The sequence below is a fragment of the Pieris brassicae genome, chromosome 6 (assembly GCF_905147105.1).
Source record: "Pieris brassicae chromosome 6, ilPieBrab1.1, whole genome shotgun sequence".
Taxonomy (NCBI): Eukaryota; Metazoa; Arthropoda; class Insecta; order Lepidoptera; family Pieridae; genus Pieris; species Pieris brassicae.
The window spans coordinates 16,720,666-16,745,819 of NC_059670.1; the positions used below are offsets into that span (position 1 = coordinate 16,720,666).

Below are 25,154 nucleotides of genomic sequence, written 5' to 3' on the forward strand. Positions count from 1 at the left end.
TACTCTGACAGCTACAACACTCAACATCCAACACTAGTTTCTAGTTAGTAATCAGCTGTGAGTGTGAGCTCATAGTCATAAAATATAAATTTGTTTGTAGTGACAGTAGGCCGCCGTGTTAATTTTTCTGGAAATTTGTTTAAATATTATTAATTTTCATTTCCTTTGGATATTTAAAATCTAAAAGTTTATTTTACTTTAAGACAATCATGGCTCATTACAAGGGTGCAGCTTCAGAGGCTGGAAGAGCAATGCATTTAATGAAAAAGAGAGAAAAGGCGCAACAAGAAATCGAACTCCGAAAGAAGAAAATTGAAGAGGACCTCAAGATTGATAACATTGAAAATAAATTCGCAACACATTACGACGCAGTGGAGCAGCAATTGAAGAGTTCTACAATAGGACTTGTTACACTTGATGAAATGAAAGCTAAACAAGAACACATAGTCCGTGAAAGAGAGAAAAAGCTTGCCCAGAAGAAAGCCGAAAAGGAAAAGGAGAGACAAAAAGAAATAGAAGCAAAACTAGCTCAAAAGAATAAGCAAAAGAGACAGGTACATACTTGCAATTATAAGCTGTATAGTAACATAATATTATTCAGAAACTTCAGTTTTTATTTTTATCTCTCGGGTAACATGTTACTGCTAAATACATTGGCATTCTCACATTATATTAAAATTATTTCTGACTGAAATGATTCTGATTTTAGATACAAGCTCTGTCTTTTGATATAAACGATGAAGAAGATGATGATGATGTCAAGGAACAAGAAATACCTGAAGTTGATTGGAAGGAAAAATCTGAGATGGTATTGACGTTTTTTCTAACTTATATATCTGTCTCAGCAGTTAGTATTAGTAATAAATACATTATAGACATGAACCCAAGGTTCACAGTTGAAATTTAGTATGTCCTATGTCAAAAACATGATATTTTGATATTGGTATTATAGTGTATGGCTAAGTGTCTTAACATAAGTTTAATTGAAGACTAAAAAAATCATGTGTTAGATGTGAAAGTTACTACCTCATTGTGTCATTGAATATTTTACTTACTTCATTTTTATTAATCTATAACAAATATTATATTTAAATATATCTTCCTGTTTTTTTCTACTAGCCTCCAAAAAAAATTCGTAAGAATCCAGATGTTGATACATCATTTTTACCAGATAGAGAAAGGGAGGAAGCGGATCTTAAGCTAAGGGAAGAACTAAGACTGGAATGGGTTATGACTCAAGCCAGTCTGAAGGATGAACCGATAACTGTCACATTTAGTTACTGGGATGGATCAGGCCATAGAAGAAATGTTACCCTAAAAAAAGGTTTGTAAATTATAAAAGATATAATTAACTAGCATATTAAGATATTATTAACTTATAAAATTAAAAAAATATTTCAGGAAACTCTATATACCAATTTTTACAAAGATGCTTAGATACTTTAAGACCAGAGTTTAGTGAACTGAAAACAGTATCAGCTGATCAACTAATGTATGTGAAGGAGGATTTAATTTTACCACATCACTATACTTTCTATGACTTCATTGTTACAAAGGTAAGAATTGTGTATTATCTATGCATAAGCACATTTAACAATGTTAACGTTTTGTAAGTTGTAGCTTTGAGTGGCTTTGAAAGCTTGATTATTGGTATCATCATATTATTGATAGTGTTATGTATATACATATTAGGGCCTTACATATGAAACTGACTGGCCACTTTGACCTCAAATATCTCTTCATTGGTTAGGAATTCCAAATTAAATTTTTTACAGGTATTTACTCGTTTTTTTAGTTGAATTTGTTTTTCGAAAACCATGATTCATTTCATTTTCCAGTTTTACTTTTCTTTTCTTTGCATCATTCAATTGTTAAAATGGAAAACATCAAATATCGCGTTATTTACGAGTACGAGTTCCACCATGGCACCAGTGCTGCAGAAGTGGACGGATTAATGATATGTATAGCGGTGTTGTCGCTAAAGAAAACGCAGTGCGTTTGTGGTTTCCAAAGTTTTCGTTTTGGATATTTCTACCCGTAGAACAAGCCCCGTGGATGGCCGAAGACCAAAGTTCGTTCGTTATCACGAAGAATTGAAGGCTATTGTGGAAGCGGATCCGTCGCATTCTAGATCTGAGTTAGCTGCAGGCTGCGGTGTTCTGTATTAATCCATTTGAAGGAAATTGAGAAGGTAAAAAGGCTTGAAAGGACCTGACGAATGGAGACAAACGCGCGTCGACTGCTGCGTTACAATACTTAACCGGTACATTAAAAATGAATTTTAAATCGACATTATCTGTGAAGAAAAGTGGATACTGTACAATAATCGAAAGTGCTCATCATAATGGCTGAACCCAGCCAAAGCAGACAAGTATTGCTTTAAGCGAAAATTGACTCCGAAAAAGTTACTTCTGAGCAGCGGCGGCCATAGGGGGTGGGGAACAGGGCAATCGTCCGGGACTGCTCTCTTGCAGGGGCCTCGCGCAACAACCCAAGTTAATTGAAAAAATATGGGTTTTTAAATTCAAAACTTTGAATTTGATCCTTAATTACATACGGTAAATTAAAATAATGTTAGTTAACTAATTCACTCGAAACATAATTGAAAAATCTATCATGTAGTACTTGAATATCGCGCCTCGAAACACTTGAAGATCGTTTTTTTTACCGCATAGCACTCGGGATTCGGGGCATATTGTTTTGCTCCTCTATCGCACGGGGCATCCCCGTGTTTTATTTCATTCGTAAACTCTTGTCACCTTGGAATTATTTTGTTTACAGTATGAGTTACAAAATCGTTGCTGCGCCGTACATATATTTCAATTTTATTGAATATTACGTTTTATAGTTTTTAAAGTATTGAGTGAGCTGGAAAAGTGTGTATTATAGTATTTGATGTGCATGTTCACTAACATTACATCAGGAGTACCCCAAGGATCAATACTTGGCCCATTATTATTTAATGCTTATTTATATGATATAAAATACTGTTTTCACTATTCTAAACAAGTTTTTTTCTTCTTCTGTTTTTTCTTAAAAAAAACCATAGATAGTAAGCAAATTTAACAAGATCTTATTAGGCTAAAAATATATTACAAACAATATAAACTTTCAATAAATATAAACAAATGTAATTAGATAACTTTTTCGCGTACAAATAAAAAAATACAATACATTTATAAAATCGGTAACACCCCAATAAAACAAGTAAAATTAGTAAAAGACCTTGGAATATTATTAAATGAAAAAATTGGGCCTATCAGAACATATCAACGACATAAACTTTATTAACTTGAGCAATAAACTTTATTAACTTGAGATATAAACTTTATTTACTTGAGATATAAACTTTATCAACTTGAGATATAAACTTTATCAACTTGCGCAATAAAATTTATCAACATTCTTACAAATATAAATGTTATAAGTAAAATGTGGGAAAGCAAAACCATGCCATGTGGCTATACAACACCTAGACGTATTCACAAATTGGCAACAGCGAGAGAAATAGACGAGGAAAATGATATTGACAGACAGTTCAAAGAAGTCAGAAGACGAGGTAAAAAAGTCATTTTGAATATGAAGGGGAAGATGAAGCTCATGAATTGAATGCGGAATAAATTTTCAAAATAAACTACTTTTATGTAATGTCGACAATGTGAGCGCAGGCTGCCATCCTAGGTTTAAGGCTCTTAAACATCACGAGAGCATATTTGGTTTCATGTATAATATAAAAAATTAAAGGATATTAGTGATAGTAAACTTTTGAAGCAATACGACTTGCAAATATCTATGACAGTAGTCCCCTACTGTATCATGCGATATTGATGGACATGAATTGTACAAAGAACTGAATATGTTCATCAGTGTCTATGGAAACGACGACATCATCTCGGTGCTAAAATACATAATAGAGAAAAAAAAACACTGAAGTTTACCCTACTATCGTAATAGTCCTGAGAATTATTAGTAGTCTAATTAGTAATAGTCCTACCACACCTGTTACAGTTCCTTCTGCTGAAAGGACTTTTTCGAGGGTTAAAATTATTAAAACATATCTGAGGAATACGATGGCACAGGATCTGCTTTCAGCCCTTGCTATTATTTCCATTGACAATGATGTAGCTCATTCATTAGATTATTGTGCTTTAATTAAAGATTTTATTCTTAGGAAAAGCCGCTAACACCAATTTTAAAATGTCATCATCAAATCATTTTGTATTTGTTAGTTTTGTAAACCTTTCGATATAAAATATTTTAAAACTCAAATTTCATTTATTTGTATAACTTAAGCATTTCTCCTCAATTATGACAAATACCTAAACCAAACAATCACACCTACTTTCGCATCACATCCTTTTCACGAAGGTTAAAGGGTCACGTAAAGACCTGCCGCCCGGAGTCTCGCAATGGGTAAGGCCGCCTCTGCTTGTGAGCGTTTGGTGGACCAGTGCCGGGGTCGTTCACCAGTAGCTTTCTTAAATCTGGTCAGACGATTACGGCAGATGTCTATTAACTGCAAACCATAACGGAAAATCTAGCTGCTAAACAACCAAGGCTGGTCAATCTCTCTAGGCAACTGCTACTTCACGACAACTTTCGACCACACTCTGCACAACAGACTGCTACCAAATTAGCGAAGCTTGAATTGGCATCTCTAAAACTATACTCCAACTTTGCTCCAACCGATTATAATTATTTTCGAAATTTGGATAACTTGCAAGGTAAAAAACTCAACTCTGATGAGGCAGTCGAAACGGCCTTCAAAGATATTATTAATTCCCGTACGAATGTTTTTTTTAAATAAAGGGATCGATCTAGCTATTAGATGGCAAAAGTGCATATATAGCAATACTTTGAATAATTAAATATATTCTATTTAAAAATCAAATTTTTATTCCTCCCATACAAAACGCCAATTTCATATGTAAGGACCTAATACACATATATCAATACTAATTACCAACTTAAAAATATTTTAGGCAAGGGGTAAAAGTGGGCCTTTATTCCAATTTGATGCATCTGATGATATAAGACTTATGAATGATGCCTCTCAGGAAAAGCAAGATTCACATGCAGGAAAAGTCCTTTTACGGTTTGTGCTAAGTTTTTAATTAAGATTTATAAGGCATTAATCAATTATTAAGGTTATATAACAAGTAATTATTTGCACTAATTTTATTTCAGGTCATGGTATGAAAGAAATAAACACATATTTCCTGCATCTAGATGGGAACCCTATGACCCTACAAAAACTTATTCCAAATATACTATCAAAGGGAAATGAAATATACAAATCAACATATTTAAATTTATTTTACAATAATATGAAAGGATTATTTCATAATGATTACTTTTATAAAGCAATCAATAATAAGATTTTAGACCTAATCTACATACTTGTAAATAATGGGTTGAATTTATTTTACAATAAATTCTAGGTTATATACAATTTTAAAATTAATATCAATAAATAACTTATCATTATTTATTGATATTAATTTCTTTTTCATACATTGTAATAAAACTATGTATAATTATATACCATAGCTAGACTATGATGAACATTCTATACCATAGCTAGACTATGATGAACATTCTATATAATTCTTCAGCTGTTGTAGCCTTTTTTCTTCCAATTTTTGTAGAAATTCATCTTGATTGCCATTGTTATCTTTTTGGGGTAATGGTGGGGGGGCATATCTTTGAAAGTGAATAATAGCTAGTAAAAGGTTCCAGACAGTAAATTCAGGCCACAAAGCATCAGAAAAATAAAGAACTGTATTGGCAGTCTGAAAATAAAATGTGTTTTTAAAATGGCAAGAAGGTTGCATTTGTTTAGGGCATGTAAGTGAATTAAAAGGTTAAAATCTTTTCGTAAATTGGTTTTACTATTAGTGTCTAGGTCAGTGTTTCCCAACCTCTTATTTGCCATGCCCCAAATTAGCCTTTCTAAAATTCTTATATTCTATTCTATTCCTTCCCCTATTCAACATTTAAAGAAACATAAATGATACCTATTATAATTTTCATTTTTTGAAAGCAATTACTAGGAACTTTTTAACAATACACAGTAAGTAATATAATGGGAAACACTGGTCTAGGTTAACTTATAAAGGTAAGACTCAGAAATGAGATTACAATGTCTCTGATTAGATTGCTTTTATGTAATAAAGAAAAAATTACCTGCCATAGCATGAAATCTGAAAGTCTGACCTCTCCAGATGTTCTTATAAGAAGTTCTGGTGGCCCAAGATCTAAAGCCTGTGATACAAGTTCCTCATTAATATCGTATGTTGTTATATCCTCATGATTTACTCCATCAGCAATCTGCGATGCAGCTCTGCTAATTTCATCTCGACCTAAAACAATGCTAGTTACACAGGAACAGTAAACAATGTTGTTTTGTTACCAAGCTTATTCTAATGGTACTTTCTTTACCATAGAAAAAAATTATTCTAAACATCAAAATTTATCAAATTCATATATAAAATCCAAGACCAATCATCAGATCAATGGTAGAGATATTATTGAAAGATTAACAAAGATGCTTTCACATTTTAAAAATAAGCCACATATTACCTGTATAAGCATATGCAATGTTCAGCCTAAGCTTATTATTATGTCGTGTTGCTAACATTGCTTGAGATACCATTTTACATAAATCTAATGGCAAAAGTGACATTCTTCCAGCTACATGTATTCTTACACCCCAGTCATTTATTTGATCCCTATAAATGACATTAGGCATGAATATAATTATAGCAAGGAAATATTTTTAATGAAATAATTGAATGAAAACCTCTATGAGGTTAAGAGTTTCAGTTCAAGTATTAAGTGAAAAGTAAAAATACTAATTACATTTCTAACAAATAATTTATCAAAACAACACTCACATTGCATCAAGTAATCTCTGAAACTTATCCCTTGCTAAATCCATAAGCGCATTTACTTCTTCATCACTTCTTTTAAAATTTTCAATACTAAAGGCATACACAGTCACCTCAGGTATACCCAAATCTAGGCACCACTAAAAATAATATACATTAAATATAATGCTTATAGTAGGACTTTATCCTCTGGTAATGGTAATAAAACTAAAATCTGGTTAATTGAGATTGTTATATATCATGTACACGGTAATTTTTTTTAAATACTTGCCTTTAATGTTTCCGAAAGCTTATCAAATCCCTTTGAATGACCGTCACTCGTCTTCACGCTAAGTTTTTTTGCATATCGGCGGTTTCCATCCATTATAAATGCTATGTGTTGCGGCACCCGTCCAGTTTTTACAACTTTTATGCAAAATAAGTGGAAAAAAGATACACAATTTTCATTTACCCAATCCGACATTATTATTGGTGATGTTAAATTTGACTATATAGGCAATTTCTTGTGGCCACAATTAGGACAGTACCAAGAAAAGAAAGTCCAATTAATTATTCCAATAGATAATGTAAATAAATATTACTTTTATGTTAAAATACTTTTTTAAGAATTTAAAAATATATGATTGACAATCGAGTTGATCACAGATCTAATATAATTTTAAATACTAGTCTGGGGCCTGAAACAAAGTCACTTCGCACATCACTACCACAGCCACGCTAAGTCAAAAAATGCCCCTTTAATTGACAGTTGACAATGTTGCCATTCCGTACACTGATTTAATACCACTCCTAAAGTCAAAACTTAATCAGGATTGGAAACTGGAAAGATTTTTGGCAAGAAAGTTTAGCGAGAAAGGGCACTTGGTATGCTGCAACCAACCAAGGTATTGGAATGCCATGGTTTTGTAAATCGAGCAATTACAAAAGCAGAAGATTTTACACAATACTTTTCCGCCTTAATTCAGATTTACACCGCATGCGTATTATTATTACTATTCAGACGTCGATCAAACTTTAGACCGCATATTCTTCGAATGTCCTTAAGAATTCCACATCGAACGACTTTGTTTGTCATCTCTGTTAAACTATCATAGAAGACCTGAAAATATTCCGCACTGTATTCAAGACTTGCTAATGAACCATGATATGCATGATATCATTTATGCATTTATTTCTAATACGATTGAAGACATTTAAAAGGATTGTACTCCCCGGATTGATTAATTGGATTGAACGGAAATACTTTTGGATTTACCTTAACATCGGATTTGAAACAAGCACCTGGAAATATAAATAATTTTTATTTGGATTCTACTATTATTGTTTATGAATTTGACTTGCACCAATTCTAAACATCGAAGAAGTGGCTTAGGCCTTATGACCGAGAATAATAAGACAAGACATGGCCTTTAAAACAACCAAAATTCTCCAATTATTACTAAGAACAACACCTGGCTGTATGGCCCAAACTCCTTTGCCTTTCCTATTAGGGATAATTTAATATCATCATTATCATCCCTTTAATTGACACTATCGTTAGTGATATTATTTATATTATAAATAAATAAAACCTTTATCATTGCTCTCAGAATGTTTATAAAAACTTATGTTTATATTATACTGTATATAATATACAATTATAAGTAGAAATGTATACAAAAAAAAAAGAATGTGTGCGTGTACTAGTGTACACACGTAAGAAGTGAAACGTCTTTATGACCTTATTTTTCGAAAAATTATCCAATATATGCAACTTTATATACATTGGTTAAATAAAGTTAAATTAGATAAAGTTTAACAAAAGGCTTTCATTATCATAGACATGAATACAAATAATACAATTATCTCATTTTACCTTATCACTACTAAGATTATTACAGAATTTCATTAATTGTAATACAATTATTAATATCGTTGTTATCGTTATTATATATTTTTGTTATTAATGAATCAACCGTGGTAGGGACACGAAAAAGATAGTACGTAACGGAAATATGTGACGCGTAACTCAAAAATGAGACGGTAATTTTTTTCCAACGCCGATAAATAAGTTTCACTTCCAATCGCTTTCAATAGTCAAGGAATCTAAGGTTTTTTTATGTGTTTCTTTAATTGTCTATTAGTACAGAAGCCTGATCATTGCCTATTAGAAAAAAATACTCACAAACAGTTAAATAATAACACACCACGCTATCTTACTAAAACGCTGTAATACGCAGCCGCATACAGTGTACAGTAAGCTCACGTAGTTTTCACATGCACTACACACGTTAAATGCTCAAATACAAGCACGTATTAAACAGTGTGCAATATACATACACACTGACATCTGCTCTCTCGCTCTGGCTCACAAATTACAGGCGACTATGCTTAGAAGACGGGAGTGGGGACGCTACGAAGTATGGCACAAAGAGGAGAGACCGATAATATACAAATTGTATGTATATTTCTGTCTCATTCTTTCCCCTGGCTTCATCCTACACATTTTTGTATTTGTGTCTCTTACCTGTCGTTTTTTCGTTGCATCCGGTTTGAAATCACAACGATTCTAAAGAAGTTTCACTTCAAAAGTTTCACTTCAAAAATATTTACACTTACCATTTATTACATCAGTCACATTGACACTTATATCTGAACATCTATTTTGATTGTTCAATAATTGTTTTTTACGTGCACGAAACTCGCGACTACGTTCTGTTGAACTTTTTGCTGAATTTTTTTTCATTTTAATTTCATTTTTTTTGCGTCGATATTGACGACACATTTCGGCATTAGTTTTCGGCATTTTATAAAATTTATTATTTAGTACAAGATATAAAAATACTCACAAACAGTTAAATAATAACACACCACGCTATCTTACTAAAACGCTGTAATACGCAGCCGCATACAGTGTACAGTAAGCTCACGTAGTTTTCACATGCACTACACACGTTAAATGCTCAAATACAAGCACGTATTAAACAGTGTGCAATATACATACACACTGACATCTGCTCTCTCGCTCTGGCTCACAAATTACAGGCGACTATGCTTAGAAGACGGGAGTGGGGACGCTACGAAGTATGGCACAAAGAGGAGAGACCGATAATATACAAATTGTATGTATATTTCTGTCTCATTCTTTCCCCTGGCTTCATCCTACACATTTTTGTATTTGTGTCTCTTACCTGTCGTTTTTTCGTTGCATCCGGTTTGAAATCACAACGATTCTAAAGAAGTTTCACTTCAAAAGTATTCTATATGGTATATTTTATTAGTTACTGTTCCTTTCCATAATGTGGTATTTTGTATTAGAGCTATAGTTTTATAACCTGCTGAACCTATCCTTTAACCAATGTAAATTTCGTTACATGTAATGTTATTTTCCTTTACTATAACGTTTCCTTACCTTTGTCTGCGTCACCTCGGAATGTGAGATAATAAGCTAAAAAAAATCAATGGCGCTACAATCTTTTTAGGCCTTCCTGGGCCTCAGATTTATGTATCTGTTTCATGATCAATTTTTAATCGAATAGATATGTAGATGATAAGCCTTCTGTGCCTGACGCACGCCGTCGACTTTTTGGGTCTAAGGCAAGCCGGTTTCCTCACGATGTTCTCATTCACCGTTCGAGCTAAAGTTAAATGCGCACATAGAAATAAAATCCATTAGTGCACAGCCGGGGATCGAACCTACGATCTCAAGGATGAGAGTCGCACGCTGAAGCCAGTAGGCCAACTTTTAAAAACCGCAATAAGAATGTTTTTTTCTACTCAAAATATAGGTTTATTTTTTAATATATTAAAATAAACCAGTTAATATTTTATTGAAGACACGCGTTATGTCACCTTCATAAAGGTCGACTGTACTTGTATTGAAGTGTTTCTAAGATTTATAAACAAGATAAGGTACGTTAGTTTTTGTTAGCGTCGCAACCCCACTACCCTTAATTTTATATTAGTTATAATCCTATTTTAAGCAACAATAAAGTCAGTTGTAGCAAGCTTCAAATAAAGTATTTCATTTAACACATATCTGAGCATATCTACAACAACCGCCACCGAACTTAACTCACGAATAGGTAATTCATGTTGTGCAAATATATATATATTCAATAAACGAAACATATGATTATTGTCTTGTATTTTTTTAAACAATGTGTGTGCTGTCTAGATCTGTGATAACTGTGGTCTGTGACGTTAAAAATTTAACCGTAGGTTTAGGTGCCGGTTCATTTTTAAATAAGAAATCGTGATTAAAACATAAAATTCAGATTTCAGCATTGCGTGAATATTCTAAATTTTATCGGCTATACATTCTACTAGAAGTGATAAATTTAGATTATTTAATGTTAATCAAATTTTAATGATTATGGATGATACTATACTTTTTCCCTCGCCGAATTGGTTTCAGACAACGGTTTTAGCTGTGACTTCCGATAACTGGCTTATTTATGGAGGACCTAGTAGAGGTCTTTGTGTTTGTAAACCATTTAATAAACCTGGTGAAGATGGCCAGGGTTATCAGACACACTTCATTAACAGAGCACATGGTGAGAAGTAAGTAAATTAATGTAAAGTATTTATTTTTCATTGAACATGTAATATTTATATAGAAAGCTGACCCCTTGATATTTTTGTTGATAGGATAGTCAGTGTGGATATATCTCCCGAATGGCCTGAAAAGAGATGTATTGTTGCTGGTAGTGGCGACGGAATAGTAAAGCAATGGTCATTTACCGAAATAAACAAAAGTATCAAGATAAAACTGGAGCAGAGTCATGACTTACATCACAAAGAAAATGAGGTAATATGGTTATATTTATTATTTTATCTTATACATTTAACTTAATGTATGTGACATTGGAAATTTAACATATTCAATTTATATGATTATAAGCACACACACACTTGAAAATTTTATTGCTTTATGCTATTTATTACAATTTTCAAATGCCTAGTTGAAGAGGTATATCTAAGAATGAAGTATTACTTTACAGGAAGTTGTTGGAGTGGGTTATATTAATGAAACATTTGTTTTAACAATTGGCAGCTTTGGTAATTTAGTCAAATGGGATATTGCCTCTAATGTTGTTAAAAGTTATGATAAATTACTAAAAAATTTTAAGCCAACATGTATGGCATGTTCCCCCCATCTGCCTTTTAATGTAGCAGTGGGTACTAAACAGGGTATAATTTTTGTACTGGATTTGAATGGTGAGTAAAGATTTTAGATTGGTTCATTTCCTAAGAAATATGTGTGTATAATTCTAAATATACATAAATGTCTTTATTGCAGATAAAGGCAAAGTACTATACAAAGTAAGAGGGCAGAATGAAGAAACATTAAGTGTGTCTTGGTGTCCACAATATGAGGTTGTACTACAAAAATCTCTAGAAACAAGTGAGGCTAAGTCCCAATTATCTGATAGATTAGCTAAAATAAGACTAGACGGCACTGAAGAAGATAAGTTAAATAATTCAGGATTGGCAAAAGATTTGCCTGATGATAGTTTTGAACAGTCAATAGTTCAAGAAGATGATATGTTCGACATATACAAAGATCATGAGGAAGAGGAATTTGGGCACAAAAAATATAAACCAGAATTAATAAGGGTAAAAATTAAGGAAGAAAAAGAAGAGAATAAAGATGACTTCCTAAGTGAATGCTTAAAATTAAAAGAAGATCTGTTAAAGAGGAAGAATGAACCTGAAGAATCTATTCACAGCCTTGTTAAAAAAGTTGATGGAGATATTGAAGAAAATTTTATTGAAGAAAATCTTAATACAGAAAAACTACATTCAGATCATAAAGAAACTTCTAATCAAAAAGTGGAAGAGGCTAGTACTCATATACACAAACATCTTTTAGCTTCTATTGGAAAAGCTGGGTAAAAAATAAATAATTTCTAGATACTTTAATAGCAAATGGTCTGGGGGGACACTTGATGTTTAGTCATAGGGGTCTGTGAGTTTTCTAGCCTTTTATAATTGGTACACTCTTTTCTTCAAGACCTGGAAATGATGCTTTTATCATTAAAAGATCCGTAGGAAGAATGCTTTATTGATAATTTGTACAAAAAAAAGTCATTTTTTTTCTATAATTCTAAAAGCAAATCTATGTTTACTCAAATGTTAGGTACATATTACAAATCATATCCAGGCACTAAGGGCTACAAATATCTAGTGATGAAAAATAATTTGACAAATCATTGTTAGGTGCTAACTAATAAGAAATGAAAGAGATACAGATCTATTATTTTTTAGAAATAAGCAAATTGCGCTATCTATACTTAACAATAACTAACAGGATATATATCGGCGTCGTCTATTTCCAATTTTTGCAAAACCTCATTAAATAGTTCACTATTGAGAGTTACAGAGTATGCGCACTGTTAATGTCTAAATTAATTATAGTGGGAAATAAATTAGATTGAAATAGAAATAGAAATGAATTAAATTAATTAGATTTTTAATGTAACATTTCAGAAGTGTAAGAATTTGGTCCAAATCAGGCAAATTGGTAAGTAGCTGTGTCATCAGTGGTCACAATAAAAACATCAAACTGAAAGCACCAATGTGGGCGACATTATTGTGGTATCGATGTGATGTTTTACTAATATCAAATGGCAGGAGTGAGCTGTTTAGGTGCAATCCCCTTAAACTAGACAGGTAAATAATCACCTGTTTCTGTTCTTTATTAAGATGAATAAAAATTTACAAATGCACGAATCATTTACAGCTAACTTAGACCTTGATTAATATTTTAAATTGCAAGGTTAAGTAAGGAATGCCAACATCTTAAAATTAATAAGATTTTTTTAACATCTATCTTAAGCTAGTTATGCTATTTATTTAGATAGATTAGATATTTCAAAGTTTTATGTTTTATTATATACATTTCAAAATCTTGGACTACAAGATTTTTATCGCAATTAAAATAAAGTAGCCACTTTATTTTTCTGTAAATCAATCTAATGATTAAATTAAATCTAATAAAAAGATATAGCATTATTATAATACTTGGATAAGATATTTGTTGCCATTACAAATGTCTTACCTTACTAGGATTGTTTTGCTATATTATTACAGTACTAATATTGCCTTCAAAAATAGAAGTTGGAGGTAGAAGGGTGAAAATTACAGGGTACTGTTATGCTAAATTATAAAAACAATAAATCTTTTAAATAGGCCACTTTTATTACTTAATAATTGTTTACAATCTATTGTCAGGCTGACTACAGATACAGAAAAAAGTTAGTAAAAATAATATTAATATTTCCATTTCCTCTATTTAAAAGGTATTTTTCAATGTCTTATAAACCCGATTCTGATTCATTTCTAAAAGTAATATATATTCCAGCAAAAACAAATTACACTGGAATGTTGAACACATATTACATAAACGAGGTCTCTACGCCATCTCAACAAATGCACCAAGACAACAGTCCAAAGACCAGTCTGAGGATAAAATTGAAGAGAAATCTGACAATGGATTGAAACAAGAGGATTGGGTAGTGTGGACTATTTCACAAGACAGGAATATGATATGTCATTCAGTGGAAAATAAAAAATGTCTCGGACAGTACAATAGTGCTGGTGGCTATGTGTATATGATTGACCCCTGTCCATATGATGCAAGGCAGTAAGTATTATTATAATCTATTAAGTATGAAATTCTTTTTAAGTTTTTTGGTTTGCCTCTGAAATTGATATCATGATTTACTTAAAGGCTGCATACATTATTATTGAATTTAACTTCTAATTTTAATAAAAAATTCTAATAAAATTATGATTATAGGAATGTTATCCTGTCATAACTTAGCTATATTTACTTATTTGCGTTTTGTTTAGTTTTTGAAACAAATATAGTAATATAAATTAGTCAAGTAAAATCATATGAATTTTATAGATGTTGTTTTCCATTAATAAATAGTTATGTTTTATTTTAATTTTCCTTTACTTAATTCTTTAAAATTTTAGATTGGTGGTGGTGGTGATGGTGGAACTTCTCCTTCCACCCAATCTAATTTTATTTCTTATATTATAACATTTTTTATTTCTGATTTCTTGTCCATTGGTTTTTTTCTACCCACTAATGAATGAACATATAATTTCTTGGCTTTCTTTGCCAGAATTAAAACCAAAAAATATTTCAAAGGATTCGCATAATTCCAGGTATGCCATATGTGTGGGAGATGGCGCAGTGCGTGTGTGGGAAACTGATCTAGATGAAGACCATAATACATTGTCGAGTGGCACCTTACGGACGTATTGGCAGAATGTCCAGGGAAAAGTACTCACTGTTGCATGGCATCCTACTACAGAGGATCTATTGGCCTTCTCGACTGGCGAATCTCGGGTATTGTATTTGTATTTTTTCCCTTTTTGTTGCTAAGATATTATTACAATAGAGACTGATAGGGAAAGATTGCTGTCGTAATGTAAATTAAATTTATGTAGTCCTGTTTTATACCGACTTCAAAAAAAAAAATATAACCTCATTCCTAATTTTTTAAATTTAAATTTACTTTCTGGAAGTGCGAAGTATTTTTTCCCTTTTTATTAGTAAGAAATAATATTAAAATTGTTAATTTCACAACATTTACATTGTAGGTAGGTCTAATAAACACAAGCGGTAAAGGTGAGAAACCAGCTCGTCTGCTGGTACCGGCCGGACGTGGAGGGGTTTACTCCATCAGCTGGGGTCCAGGGGATAAGTTATATGCGTGTGGGGGTGGTGAATTAGTCATGTATAATACAAAGAACTCCAATGATGGTAAGTAAACTGAGGCCGTGTCAAGTATTGTTTCCTTTATACGTCAATACTATAATTTCAGTTTTGGACAGTACGAAAAAATTCCATATGTATAGTCAACGCATTCTGTTTTATGGTGTTGTCTTTCCGTTTAGTACAAAAAATCTAATTTATCCTTACTATAACCATAGCTATTCAGTTACGTACGTACACGTTAATTCCATACCGACCTTTGACTTAATACGATACTTTATATAAGCTAGTATATTATTTGAAGTGGTTATTTTTTCGTTTTCTTGTATAGTAAATAAAGTTTATTTTACTAAACGTCGACTAGCTTAACGTGGGCTGCAATATTTTGCATATAAAAGATTAAAGAGAATGAACTTATAATGTAAACGATTGTTTTTGCCGTTGTTTAACGTGTAAATGGTTAGTTGTTGTGGCCACGTCCTGTCAATAACGTACGTCATGATGTACGTTATGAAAGATATTGCAATTAAAAAATAATATTTTATTCACGATAAAATTAGATCTGAGTTAACCGCTCTCGAGCACTCAATTTGTATATACTAGTAATCTATACAAGTAATAATTATTCATATTAAGCTCTAATGCTTTTTATTGATTTTAACGTTAATCCCTTGATGCCTTTTTGACTTATTTTTCAAGATTTTTTAGGAAAATTTGAACTTAATATTTTCAGATCCTATACAAATACCGGTGCAAGTGGAGGGCAATAAATGGAATCTTTGTGCCGTACAATACAGCTCGCGGGGCTTACTAGTGGGAAGTATTGCCGGTGGAATTGCAATATTAGATAGAGAGAAACACCAAATGCAAACTGCTGCTTTTATCTTTAGGTAAATATGAATTATTTATAACTAAAGCCATAGAATTAATTTTTTAAAGCTTAAGTGAACATTATATAAATTTTAACTTTCCTTGTGTTCCCAACTACCAATTTCTAACTAGTAAAAATTATTCTAAGGTAATTATTTTTAAACTCAGCTAACACATTTATGGCGCCACTCCAAATCTTTCTTAATATAAGTAACGTAACGTAAGTTCATATGTAACTTTACCTACCCTCATAAATTGGGTTTGAATTCTTTAGACCTTATGTTTTAAATTTAACTAATTAATTTTCAGTAAAATGATCCATAAAATGGATTGGCATCCACAGCAGATATCTTCCTCCAGTGAAGACTCACCTTTACAGAATCTCATCGCTGTCAGCTCATTGGACAAGCAGAATCTTATTGCAATACTTGAGTATGATGATGAAGGAGGTAAATATAAAAGTTTATCTTGCAAAGTTCTTTCGAAAACTAAATAAGTGTAAATTAAATCGTAAAACGAACATATATTTGTAATATTGTGTATGATGTAAAGCCTGACCAATAAAATAAAAAACTTCGCCATATTCCGAAAAACTATTGGAACAAATTTCTTAGATGATTCATGTTTGATTATCATTGTCGTCGTCAAAGTGTGTTGTCGTGTTTTAAACTTCCAAAAAAGTTTACAGACTTAAAAAGTTAATTACGTTGAAACGAAGTATTTACCGGAAAGAAAGTTAAAAGGAATGAATTAATAATGGGCCAAATGTCATGCCAATTGCTTGTATAAACCTTAGTGTTGCTACAGTAAATTAATCAAAAAAGCTTTTTTATAAATTCGACGATTATTTAAATAATCATAATCTTTGAGATTGATTTGCTCCAGTTCAGTAAATATTTATGGCTGGCTTTACAAACAAGTTGTATGACTCGAAACTTGGCGATTAAAAAGAGTGGCGGAGAGTTGCCAGATCTTATTGCCTGAACTGGTAGTAAAAGTAAATTTAACATATTTTCTGTTGATGTTCTTAAGTGTACTTGGTTACCTACATGAATAAAGTTATTTTAAGTTTGAGTCATAGTTAATTTAGAACCATCATAGCAGTTTTTCTTATTTTATTAGGCTTAATAAGACATTTAAAAAATATATTTTCTTTTATAGTAGTAATCTGTAAAGTTTTCTAAATACGTAAATATTTTTTTTTAACAAGACTTATTTACCTTCCATTTTTTCCTACTTTATACTTGTTTCTGAATGAAACTTTTTTTGATAATTTTTCTGACTGGTAATAAACATAAAGTGTAATTTACTCAAATTCCAAGTTAGTTTCCACTTTTTAATTTCCAAAAAGTAACCGAAAAATTTATCCGACTGTAAATAATGAAATTTGGATATATCTCGACTAACGATATTTAGCACATCCAGCATAAACATACCGAATCCAAAAATCATCAAGCTGACAACCTCCTTTTTTATAGTTGGTTAAAAATACGTAATAGGAAAATGTATATTCCAGATAGCCCAAAGATAGTGACGTGGAAGATGCTCGCAGGACACAAAGCCCCCGTAATTCAAGTGGCATGGAATCCTCACATTGACCACTATTTGCTCTCGTCCTCGGATGATTCTACTGTGCGAGTAAGTATACTTTATAATATTATTTTCTAAGAATCTTTCATGGGTTGCCAATTTCATATATGTCGAGCGAAGCAGGCGTAATGAATGCAGTTCCTTGTACAAAGATTGGCGATTAAAAAGAGTGGCGGAGTGTTTCTTGCCACTTCTCGATCACGTAACTAGTAGTAAATCTAAATTTGGATCTTTTTAAAAAATTTCTACGATCATAAGTGTATAGTGTAGCACTGATTATATAAAAAATATTTGATTGTTAACACGTTGTCTTGTCTCATCATTACATTATTTGCCATAATAAGATTTATAGATTACCGATCGCTGCAGAATTTACGACGTTTAGGACATACGTTTATTTTTTAAGTGAAACTTTTTTATCGGCGTTGTAAAAAAAATTACCGTCACATTTTTCGGTTACGCGTCACATTTTCCCGTTACATGCCATCTCTTGTCCCTACCACGGTTGATCCGAAGAGATACGAACCCATTAATAACACAAATACATAACAATGATAGTAATATTTCTATTACATTAATGAAATTCTGAAATAGTAGTAGTAATAAGGTAAAATGAAATAACTGTGTTATTTGTAGTCATGTCTATGATAATACAAGCCTTTTGTTAATCTTTATCTAATTCAACTTTATTTAACCAATTTCTGTAAAGTTGCATATAGTAGATCATTTTTCGAAAAATAAGGTCATAAAGAAGTTTCACTTCTTACGTGTGTATACGCACAATTTTTAAATTGAGTGGATCTTTCTACGCTAATTCCATTTTACGACGTCATAATGCATGCGGGAGTTGTAGCGGAAAATCCTAACCGGAATAGGCGTTATGGTATTAATATGAAAACATGCCTAACAATTTACATTAAATGTTTTGAACAAGTTTTAATTACAATATAGAGTTTAATTTAATTTCTAAACTATTATTTTTATTTCGATGCATTCAGGCAGATATTATATATTATTGACCATCATTCATTTTTTTTTCATCAGGTCATAAAGAAGTTTCACTTTTTACGTGTGTACACTAGTACACGCACAGTTTTTTTTTTAATTTGGCATTGATTGAGATTTCTAAATAGGTTCAGAAATTTTGTCTTACAAAGTCATAGGGTCCTTGTTATTGGTAAAAAAGGCACTTTATTAGACCAGGACAAAGCTCTTATAAAAATGAGTTAATTTATATTTGCTACCCAAATATTTATACATGTTACATACATACATATATCTTGTAAATATCAGTTTTTAATAAAACTAATAATCGATCAGAAATACACACCCTACACAGTGTGGAAAAGATTCAATATTACGCTCTTATTCGCTATAGGTATGGGATGTAGTCCAAGGTGCGTGTACGCACATATTCGGTGGTCACACGCAGAAGTCCTTGGCCGTGGGATGGTCTTCGTTCCCGCAACTCGCAAATACGGCATTGTCTGGCGGCGCCGACTATTCTTTGCGCCTGTGGGATATTCGAGACTTTTCGGCCGAGTCTTATGAAGGTAAATATGTAACTATGATAAAATACTTTACGTATGCTTAATATGATTCTCCTATTATAAAAGGTTTTGAATTGGACATTCGGGATTCCCTCTGAATCTGTTAGTTCTAGCGATAGAGGAATTCCTTTTTTGCGGCATTTGCTATGGATGCTTGAAGAGTTTAATGTGTCCAACAAAAGCATAGTACCGCCCCAAAGGCGATCACGTGACAAAGCGTGAGCTAAAGTCAAGTGTAAATTATAAATTCCTATGGCCATAGTGGGTTCACGGCAGTCGCAAAGTGATTTTGTCTCCAGCTCCTAGAAAATATTTAGTTTCTATTAATTCTATGAAAACAATTAGTAGACACCTATTATACATACAGAGCTTCCTGGATATTAATTAATCATTAATTTATTTTATTGAAGTGAAAGTTCTTTAGGCGCATGAGGGTAAATTTTTTACGGATGAAATGCAATAATAATAATGTTAGCGTCGCGTGTGCGGCGTTTTTGTCGAAGAAAAGGGAGAGAGCGATTGAGACCGATTGAGAGAGAGTGAGATAGAGCGTCGCATCACGCACAGTCATGGAGCGAGAGGTGGGAGAGAGCTATAGTGAGAAAGATTGAGAAAGGGAGATCGAAAAAAAATACCTATTAGTTGATGTATTCGTTTATTAGTTACTTATTAGAACTTAAGATTGCAATTCTGTCACATGACGGTTAGTGCAGTAAACTCAGATTTTTTAATAATTTATATTATCATTATCATTTATACAGTGTGTAAACAGTGTGAATATATATATACAAATACATGAAGTGATAATATACTGGGGCTTTTACTTAGTAATAATTAATTTACAAAGAAGTTTCACTTCTGACTTGTACGCGCGCACTTTTTTTTATTGTAACCAAACAGCTACTACTACTATTTATTGAAAAGTAATTAAATATTATATTACAATAAATATGTACTATGTATTAAATTTATTTTTTAGAAACGAAGCACGAAATAGTTAAGGAGAAGAAAAAGAAGAAAGCTATTAAATCAGAAGATAAATCTGAAGATACAGCGACGGAAGCCACCGAGCGAGTGAAGACTCACAAGAAATTCCTATTACCAACGATTGGGAGACAAATATATCCAATAAATGCATCCAAATTGAGGAAAATGGCTGAGAAAATGCTAGAGATGAGTGTAAGGGATGATGAAGAGGAATTTCAAATGGATTTCCTTAAACTTTTTGGGAGCACTAACGATTTCAATTCTGTGTTGGATTTGGAGAGTGAGTGTCAGATTTTTTTTTCTAATCAGAAAATTTATATATTTATATATATTTAATTTGTTTTATAAAACACATGAACATCAATGACAAAAATTAGGTTAGTATATCATAGTATAAATCTCCTGAAGAGAATGTTGTATTTTTTTTTGAATATTTGTGTATTGTAACGGGAATATATTGTCTATAAAATGCACTGGCATTTTTACCAATATATTGGTAAAACTTGTATGCCACTAAAAGGGTTAAAATACAACCAAAGCAGAAATAACCAATACCTCATTATAGTTGTGGTATATAGACGATAATTGAACAATTATTTTTAATTTATTAAGAAATGTCAATTAGGTATGAGGGTGTGCAATTATTTAATCAATTATCATCTAAAATTCGCATTATTAGAGCGTTTAGCAAATTCAAAATTTATTAATTTAGGCAATTAAAGATACATGTCAAAGCGAATCTACTAGACTAATTGGGACGTGTATCTCGCTCGTATATACATAATATTAAGTTTCTCATGTAAATAAAATATAATTTTGTAATGAAAAATAAAGTTCTTTAAACATTAGAGTCGAAATCTCGCTATTTGACAAACTTATTACTAAGTTTGGCCTCAAATTCTATAATTTGAGTAGCTAAATTTTTCGTAATTTTCCTAATTATGATTCTTTAAAGCTGTAAAATTGAAATTGCATTTATATTATTATTCTTTAACAATTTTACAGTGGAGCAACACTTAGAAGCAAGAAGGCTCGAATCGTACATGATGTTATTGGTATTACGCGGTGATATGTCTAATATGGTGCAATTCGCGAGCGAAAACGATCTTTTGACTCCATTTTTAGTCAGCCTGGCTCCGTGTGTATCATTCAAGTAAGTTTATAAAAATAATATTGTTATATCTTTAGAGTAAAAAAATGTATTTAATTAATGTATGTATACAAAAATTCAATATTAAATTCATGTATTCATGTAGGTAATACAATGTACACTTATGAACGTCAAAGAAAAAAAAAAGAAATATACATTAAATGCTACTAATTTTACATTTACTGCAAGTTCTCAAATCGAGAGTGTAGAACGGAAGAGAAGAACTAGCAATAACATCTCCGCGACTCTTATTAATCGCCAAGTTTCTTGTTTTACAAAATCGTTGTATCTTTATTAATTAATTAAAAAAATAAATCAATGGCGCAACAACCTTTTTTTAGGTCTGGGCCTCAGATTTTTGTATCTGTTTCATGATCGTTTGTGAATTGAATAGGCAAGTAGGTGATCAGCTTTCTGTGCCTGACACACACCGTCGACTTTTTGGGTCTAGGTTTCCTCATGATGTTTTCCTTCGCCGTTCGAGCTTATGTTAAATGCGCACATAGAAAGAAAATCTATTGGTGCACAGCTGGGGATCGAACCTACGACCTCAGGTATGAGAGTCGCACGCTGAAGCCACTAGGCCAACACTGCTCTTATTAATTAATAGATAATAAATAAAAACAAAGATTTGTCCTCTATCAGTCTCGTGGGAGTCTATTCTTTTTAACCATTGTTAGTATTAGTTGATTTGTTTTATCTATTGTTTAACATCTAAAGCGGAAAATACAATTATATAGGTATCATTATCAATAAAATCATAAAGTAGCATCTGTTTTATATATACTACGCGGTTTGATTTGAAATTTCACGGAATCTTTTTTTAAATTAAATAATTACGTATTATAAATGCGAAAGTGTTAAGCATAGTAGACACAAAGATAAGTTTTTTTGCAATGGGATAGTGTATAACTAACTTTTGTTTTAAGAAAACACTTTTTAAACGGATTGAAGCTATGTATAAACTTATAATTATTTACATAATTTAAAATTTAAGTTTTTCCGACGTTCGCACCACGCACGCTGTAAAGCACGCGAAAAAGTGTTTTCTCAATGTGTAAAAGCTATGTTAACAAAAGACAACTTTTGTTTTGTTTCTTATTTCTGTACTTCTGAATTTTAAACTTAAGAACAATTATTTAGTTTTATATTCAGTACAGTACGTTCCGTGTCTCGTTTCAATAATATTGTATATCTTAAAACAAATTAAATTAACTGATTACAGATATTGGAAAGATACAATGCAGTTATATCTCGCTCAAATGGACAGGTTGGCAGCGAAGGGCGACCATGAGAAAACAGTTTGTAAGTAATTATTTTTCTTGGTATCCTGTTATTTTGAAATTTGATCCATGGCATATATTATTCGATAACTTTTTTTACATTAATTTATCTTTAAATATTATGTAAAAAAATGGCTTATTTTGTAAAAAAAAATACAATAACTTAAACCTTAATTAGTAACCCTAAGCTTTCAACAGCCCCATGCCTCATATTTTCACACACACACACACACGCACACCCACTTGTACTAAAATATATCCTGTACGAGGCCTGTCTTAATATCTCTATAATATTGTATGAAAATTAAATTGTTTATTTTAACCTTACTGTATATTCATGGTATATTCAGTCTGTGTTTATTATTATTATTAAATATTAGCTTTGTTTTCTGGAAAATATTTCACATGAGCATTAAGGCTTCAATACTATTATTAATTACTACGTTTTTAATTTCAGTGCCAGAATCGTACGGTGGAGTCGTATATAGAAAGGCCGCGGTGTTGTTGAGTCTCCACGATATCAAAGGAGCTGTTAATGCGCTGGTTGAAGGGCGGCTCTTTTTAGAGGCTTACGTCCTGGCTAAGACAAGGTAAGATTATAAAATATGGCGAGGGGGCCGTTGTCTGGCCATGCGTGATACACGTGAACGAGTGCTATTTGTGGTAACTGGTCGGACTTGAATTCGTGTATGCGGCGATGTTAGTTATTTCGACTACGTATTTGCTTATTGTTCCCACGAGAATGTTAATCCTATTTTTAAAATTCCTCCTGCTGATAGAGGACAAATCTTTGTTTTTAATTTATTTTATTTTTATTTATTACTTAAGATGTCATGTGGGACATGGTGTAATGGTTGCAGCTTCTTACAAACGTTGTGTAATGCAAAAAAACTTGGCGATTAAAAAGAGTGGGGGAGAGTTTATTGCCAATTATTCTCTTCCGTTCTACGCCCTTGATTTGAGAACTGGCAGTAAATTTAACATTACTGTAATTATTTACTTTTATTTATGTAAAATTCTTTTTTATTGGCGTTCATAAGTGTACATTGTGTTACCTATATGAATAAATGATTTTTGACTTTGATTTCATTGACATCTGTTATTGAAATCAAAGTCAAAAATCATTGCCATTTGTTAATAGCAAAGTCGCTATGTTTTGTATTCAAATCAAGATTCATGGCCGATTTAAAAAAGTTATAATGAATGGTCTAAATATTATATTTAAGTCGAGATTTTATTATATGATTATTTCAGACACATGGATAGTATAGCAGAGGAGACCCTCCATAAATGGGCTGCGTTCTGCCGAGAAAATGGCTGTTTGTCCATTTCTGCTTTTTGGTAATTAGTTTTTTAGCGAAAGTTTTGAAGCCTTTTACTGTTTTATTATAATTGTTTGGTGTTGGAATGGATGATTGAAACCTCCCATTGATATGAGGATTCCAATAAAATTTACTTAGTTGCCGTGGCGATAATAGATGAAAAAGTAGTATATACAGAATATGGAAAAAATACGTGCTGTTTGTTTTTTATAAATGTGTAAATTTATATTTTTGTTTACAGCCAAATAATTCTCGGTGACGCGTATCAAGCCTCCGTTTTATTATCAACAATAAACGATGAAGGTTATTTAATGTTGTCCTCTGAATTAGCCAAAATGGCTGGACAGGAGACATTCGCGGAACATGTGGATGATAAACTAAAAAAGATACATTCTAATGAAAAACCTAGTGAAAGTCTTAAATCTTTGCCCACAAGAACTGAACTAGCGGTTAAAGAAACAAATGGTTCAGAGACAAATGATGTATAGAGCATGGGTTCCTCTGTAAGTTAGTGACTCCGACTTAAATATTGGTAAGTGACAATTCAGGCAAATCAAGTCACTAAGTACTCGATCTTACAGTGTAGCCCTGCTAAGGTGCACGAACTGATCCTTAATTGTGATATTGTATATGAAGCGGAATTGATAACCTGTTTGAAAATGTCTTAGGTATATCTTTAAACGTGTTTTTTTTATAGGTAACAAATAATAGTTATTTCAAGATTTAGATTTTGTATTCCGTTGTGTATACGCTTCATTACTGTTAAGTTTTAGTGATAATAAAAACTCAGTATTTTTAA

General features: G+C 31.9%; 3 protein-coding genes across 3 annotated transcripts; 2 read left to right on the top strand and 1 right to left on the bottom strand.

The window, feature by feature from the left end:
- The first annotated feature begins 60 nt into the window (after positions 1-60).
- On the top strand, positions 61-5,327 carry LOC123710936 (protein FAM50 homolog). Its single transcript, XM_045663275.1, has 6 exons — positions 61-554; positions 710-808; positions 1,120-1,324; positions 1,402-1,556; positions 4,983-5,095; positions 5,188-5,327. Exons 1-6 carry the CDS (start codon positions 210-212, stop codon positions 5,285-5,287), a joined length of 1,017 nt encoding a protein of 338 aa, XP_045519231.1. The 5' UTR covers positions 61-209; the 3' UTR covers positions 5,288-5,327.
- On the bottom strand, positions 5,298-7,585 carry LOC123710937 (dehydrodolichyl diphosphate synthase complex subunit DHDDS). The gene is made up of 5 exons (XM_045663276.1): positions 7,162-7,585; positions 6,897-7,030; positions 6,583-6,731; positions 6,187-6,362; positions 5,298-5,792 (listed from the first exon to the last, which is right to left on the bottom strand). Exons 1-5 carry the CDS (start codon positions 7,351-7,353, stop codon positions 5,586-5,588), a joined length of 858 nt encoding a protein of 285 aa, XP_045519232.1. The 5' UTR covers positions 7,354-7,585; the 3' UTR covers positions 5,298-5,585.
- Positions 7,586-11,080: 3,495 nt separating this feature from the next.
- LOC123711070 (gem-associated protein 5-like) lies at positions 11,081-25,154 on the top strand. Its single transcript, XM_045663474.1, has 18 exons — positions 11,081-11,432; positions 11,520-11,679; positions 11,873-12,089; positions 12,172-12,763; positions 13,362-13,544; positions 14,236-14,517; positions 15,051-15,234; positions 15,489-15,651; positions 16,337-16,493; positions 16,783-16,922; positions 17,990-18,111; positions 19,442-19,616; positions 20,593-20,880; positions 21,606-21,753; positions 22,976-23,055; positions 23,491-23,623; positions 24,288-24,374; positions 24,597-25,154. Exons 1-18 carry the CDS (start codon positions 11,239-11,241, stop codon positions 24,841-24,843), a joined length of 3,552 nt encoding a protein of 1,183 aa, XP_045519430.1. The 5' UTR covers positions 11,081-11,238; the 3' UTR covers positions 24,844-25,154.

What these genes read in the sequence shown, in the direction of transcription:
- LOC123710936 (XM_045663275.1), top strand. Translation starts at nt 210, where the DNA reads ATGGCTCATTACAAGGGTGCAGCTTCAGAGGCTGGAAGAGCAATGCAT. An exon ending in AGAATAAGCAAAAGAGACAG is followed by an intron (nt 555 to 709) that starts GTACATACTTGC and finishes TTCTGATTTTAG; the next exon opens with ATACAAGCTCTGTCTTTTGA. An exon ending in GCAGGAAAAGTCCTTTTACG is followed by an intron (nt 5,096 to 5,187) that starts GTTTGTGCTAAG and finishes ATTTTATTTCAG; the next exon opens with GTCATGGTATGAAAGAAATA.
- LOC123711070 (XM_045663474.1), top strand. Translation starts at nt 11,239, where the DNA reads ATGATTATGGATGATACTATACTTTTTCCCTCGCCGAATTGGTTTCAG. An exon ending in TCTCGACTGGCGAATCTCGG is followed by an intron (nt 15,235 to 15,488) that starts GTATTGTATTTG and finishes TTTACATTGTAG; the next exon opens with GTAGGTCTAATAAACACAAG. An exon ending in GCTCCGTGTGTATCATTCAA is followed by an intron (nt 21,754 to 22,975) that starts GTAAGTTTATAA and finishes AACTGATTACAG; the next exon opens with ATATTGGAAAGATACAATGC.
- LOC123710937 (XM_045663276.1), bottom strand. Translation starts at nt 7,353, where the DNA reads ATGTCGGATTGGGTAAATGAAAATTGTGTATCTTTTTTCCACTTATTT. An exon ending in CATTGCATATGCTTATACAG is followed by an intron (nt 6,363 to 6,582) that starts GTAATATGTGGC and finishes GCATTGTTTTAG; the next exon opens with GTCGAGATGAAATTAGCAGA. An exon ending in CAGATTTCATGCTATGGCAG is followed by an intron (nt 5,793 to 6,186) that starts GTAATTTTTTCT and finishes TTTTATTTTCAG; the next exon opens with ACTGCCAATACAGTTCTTTA.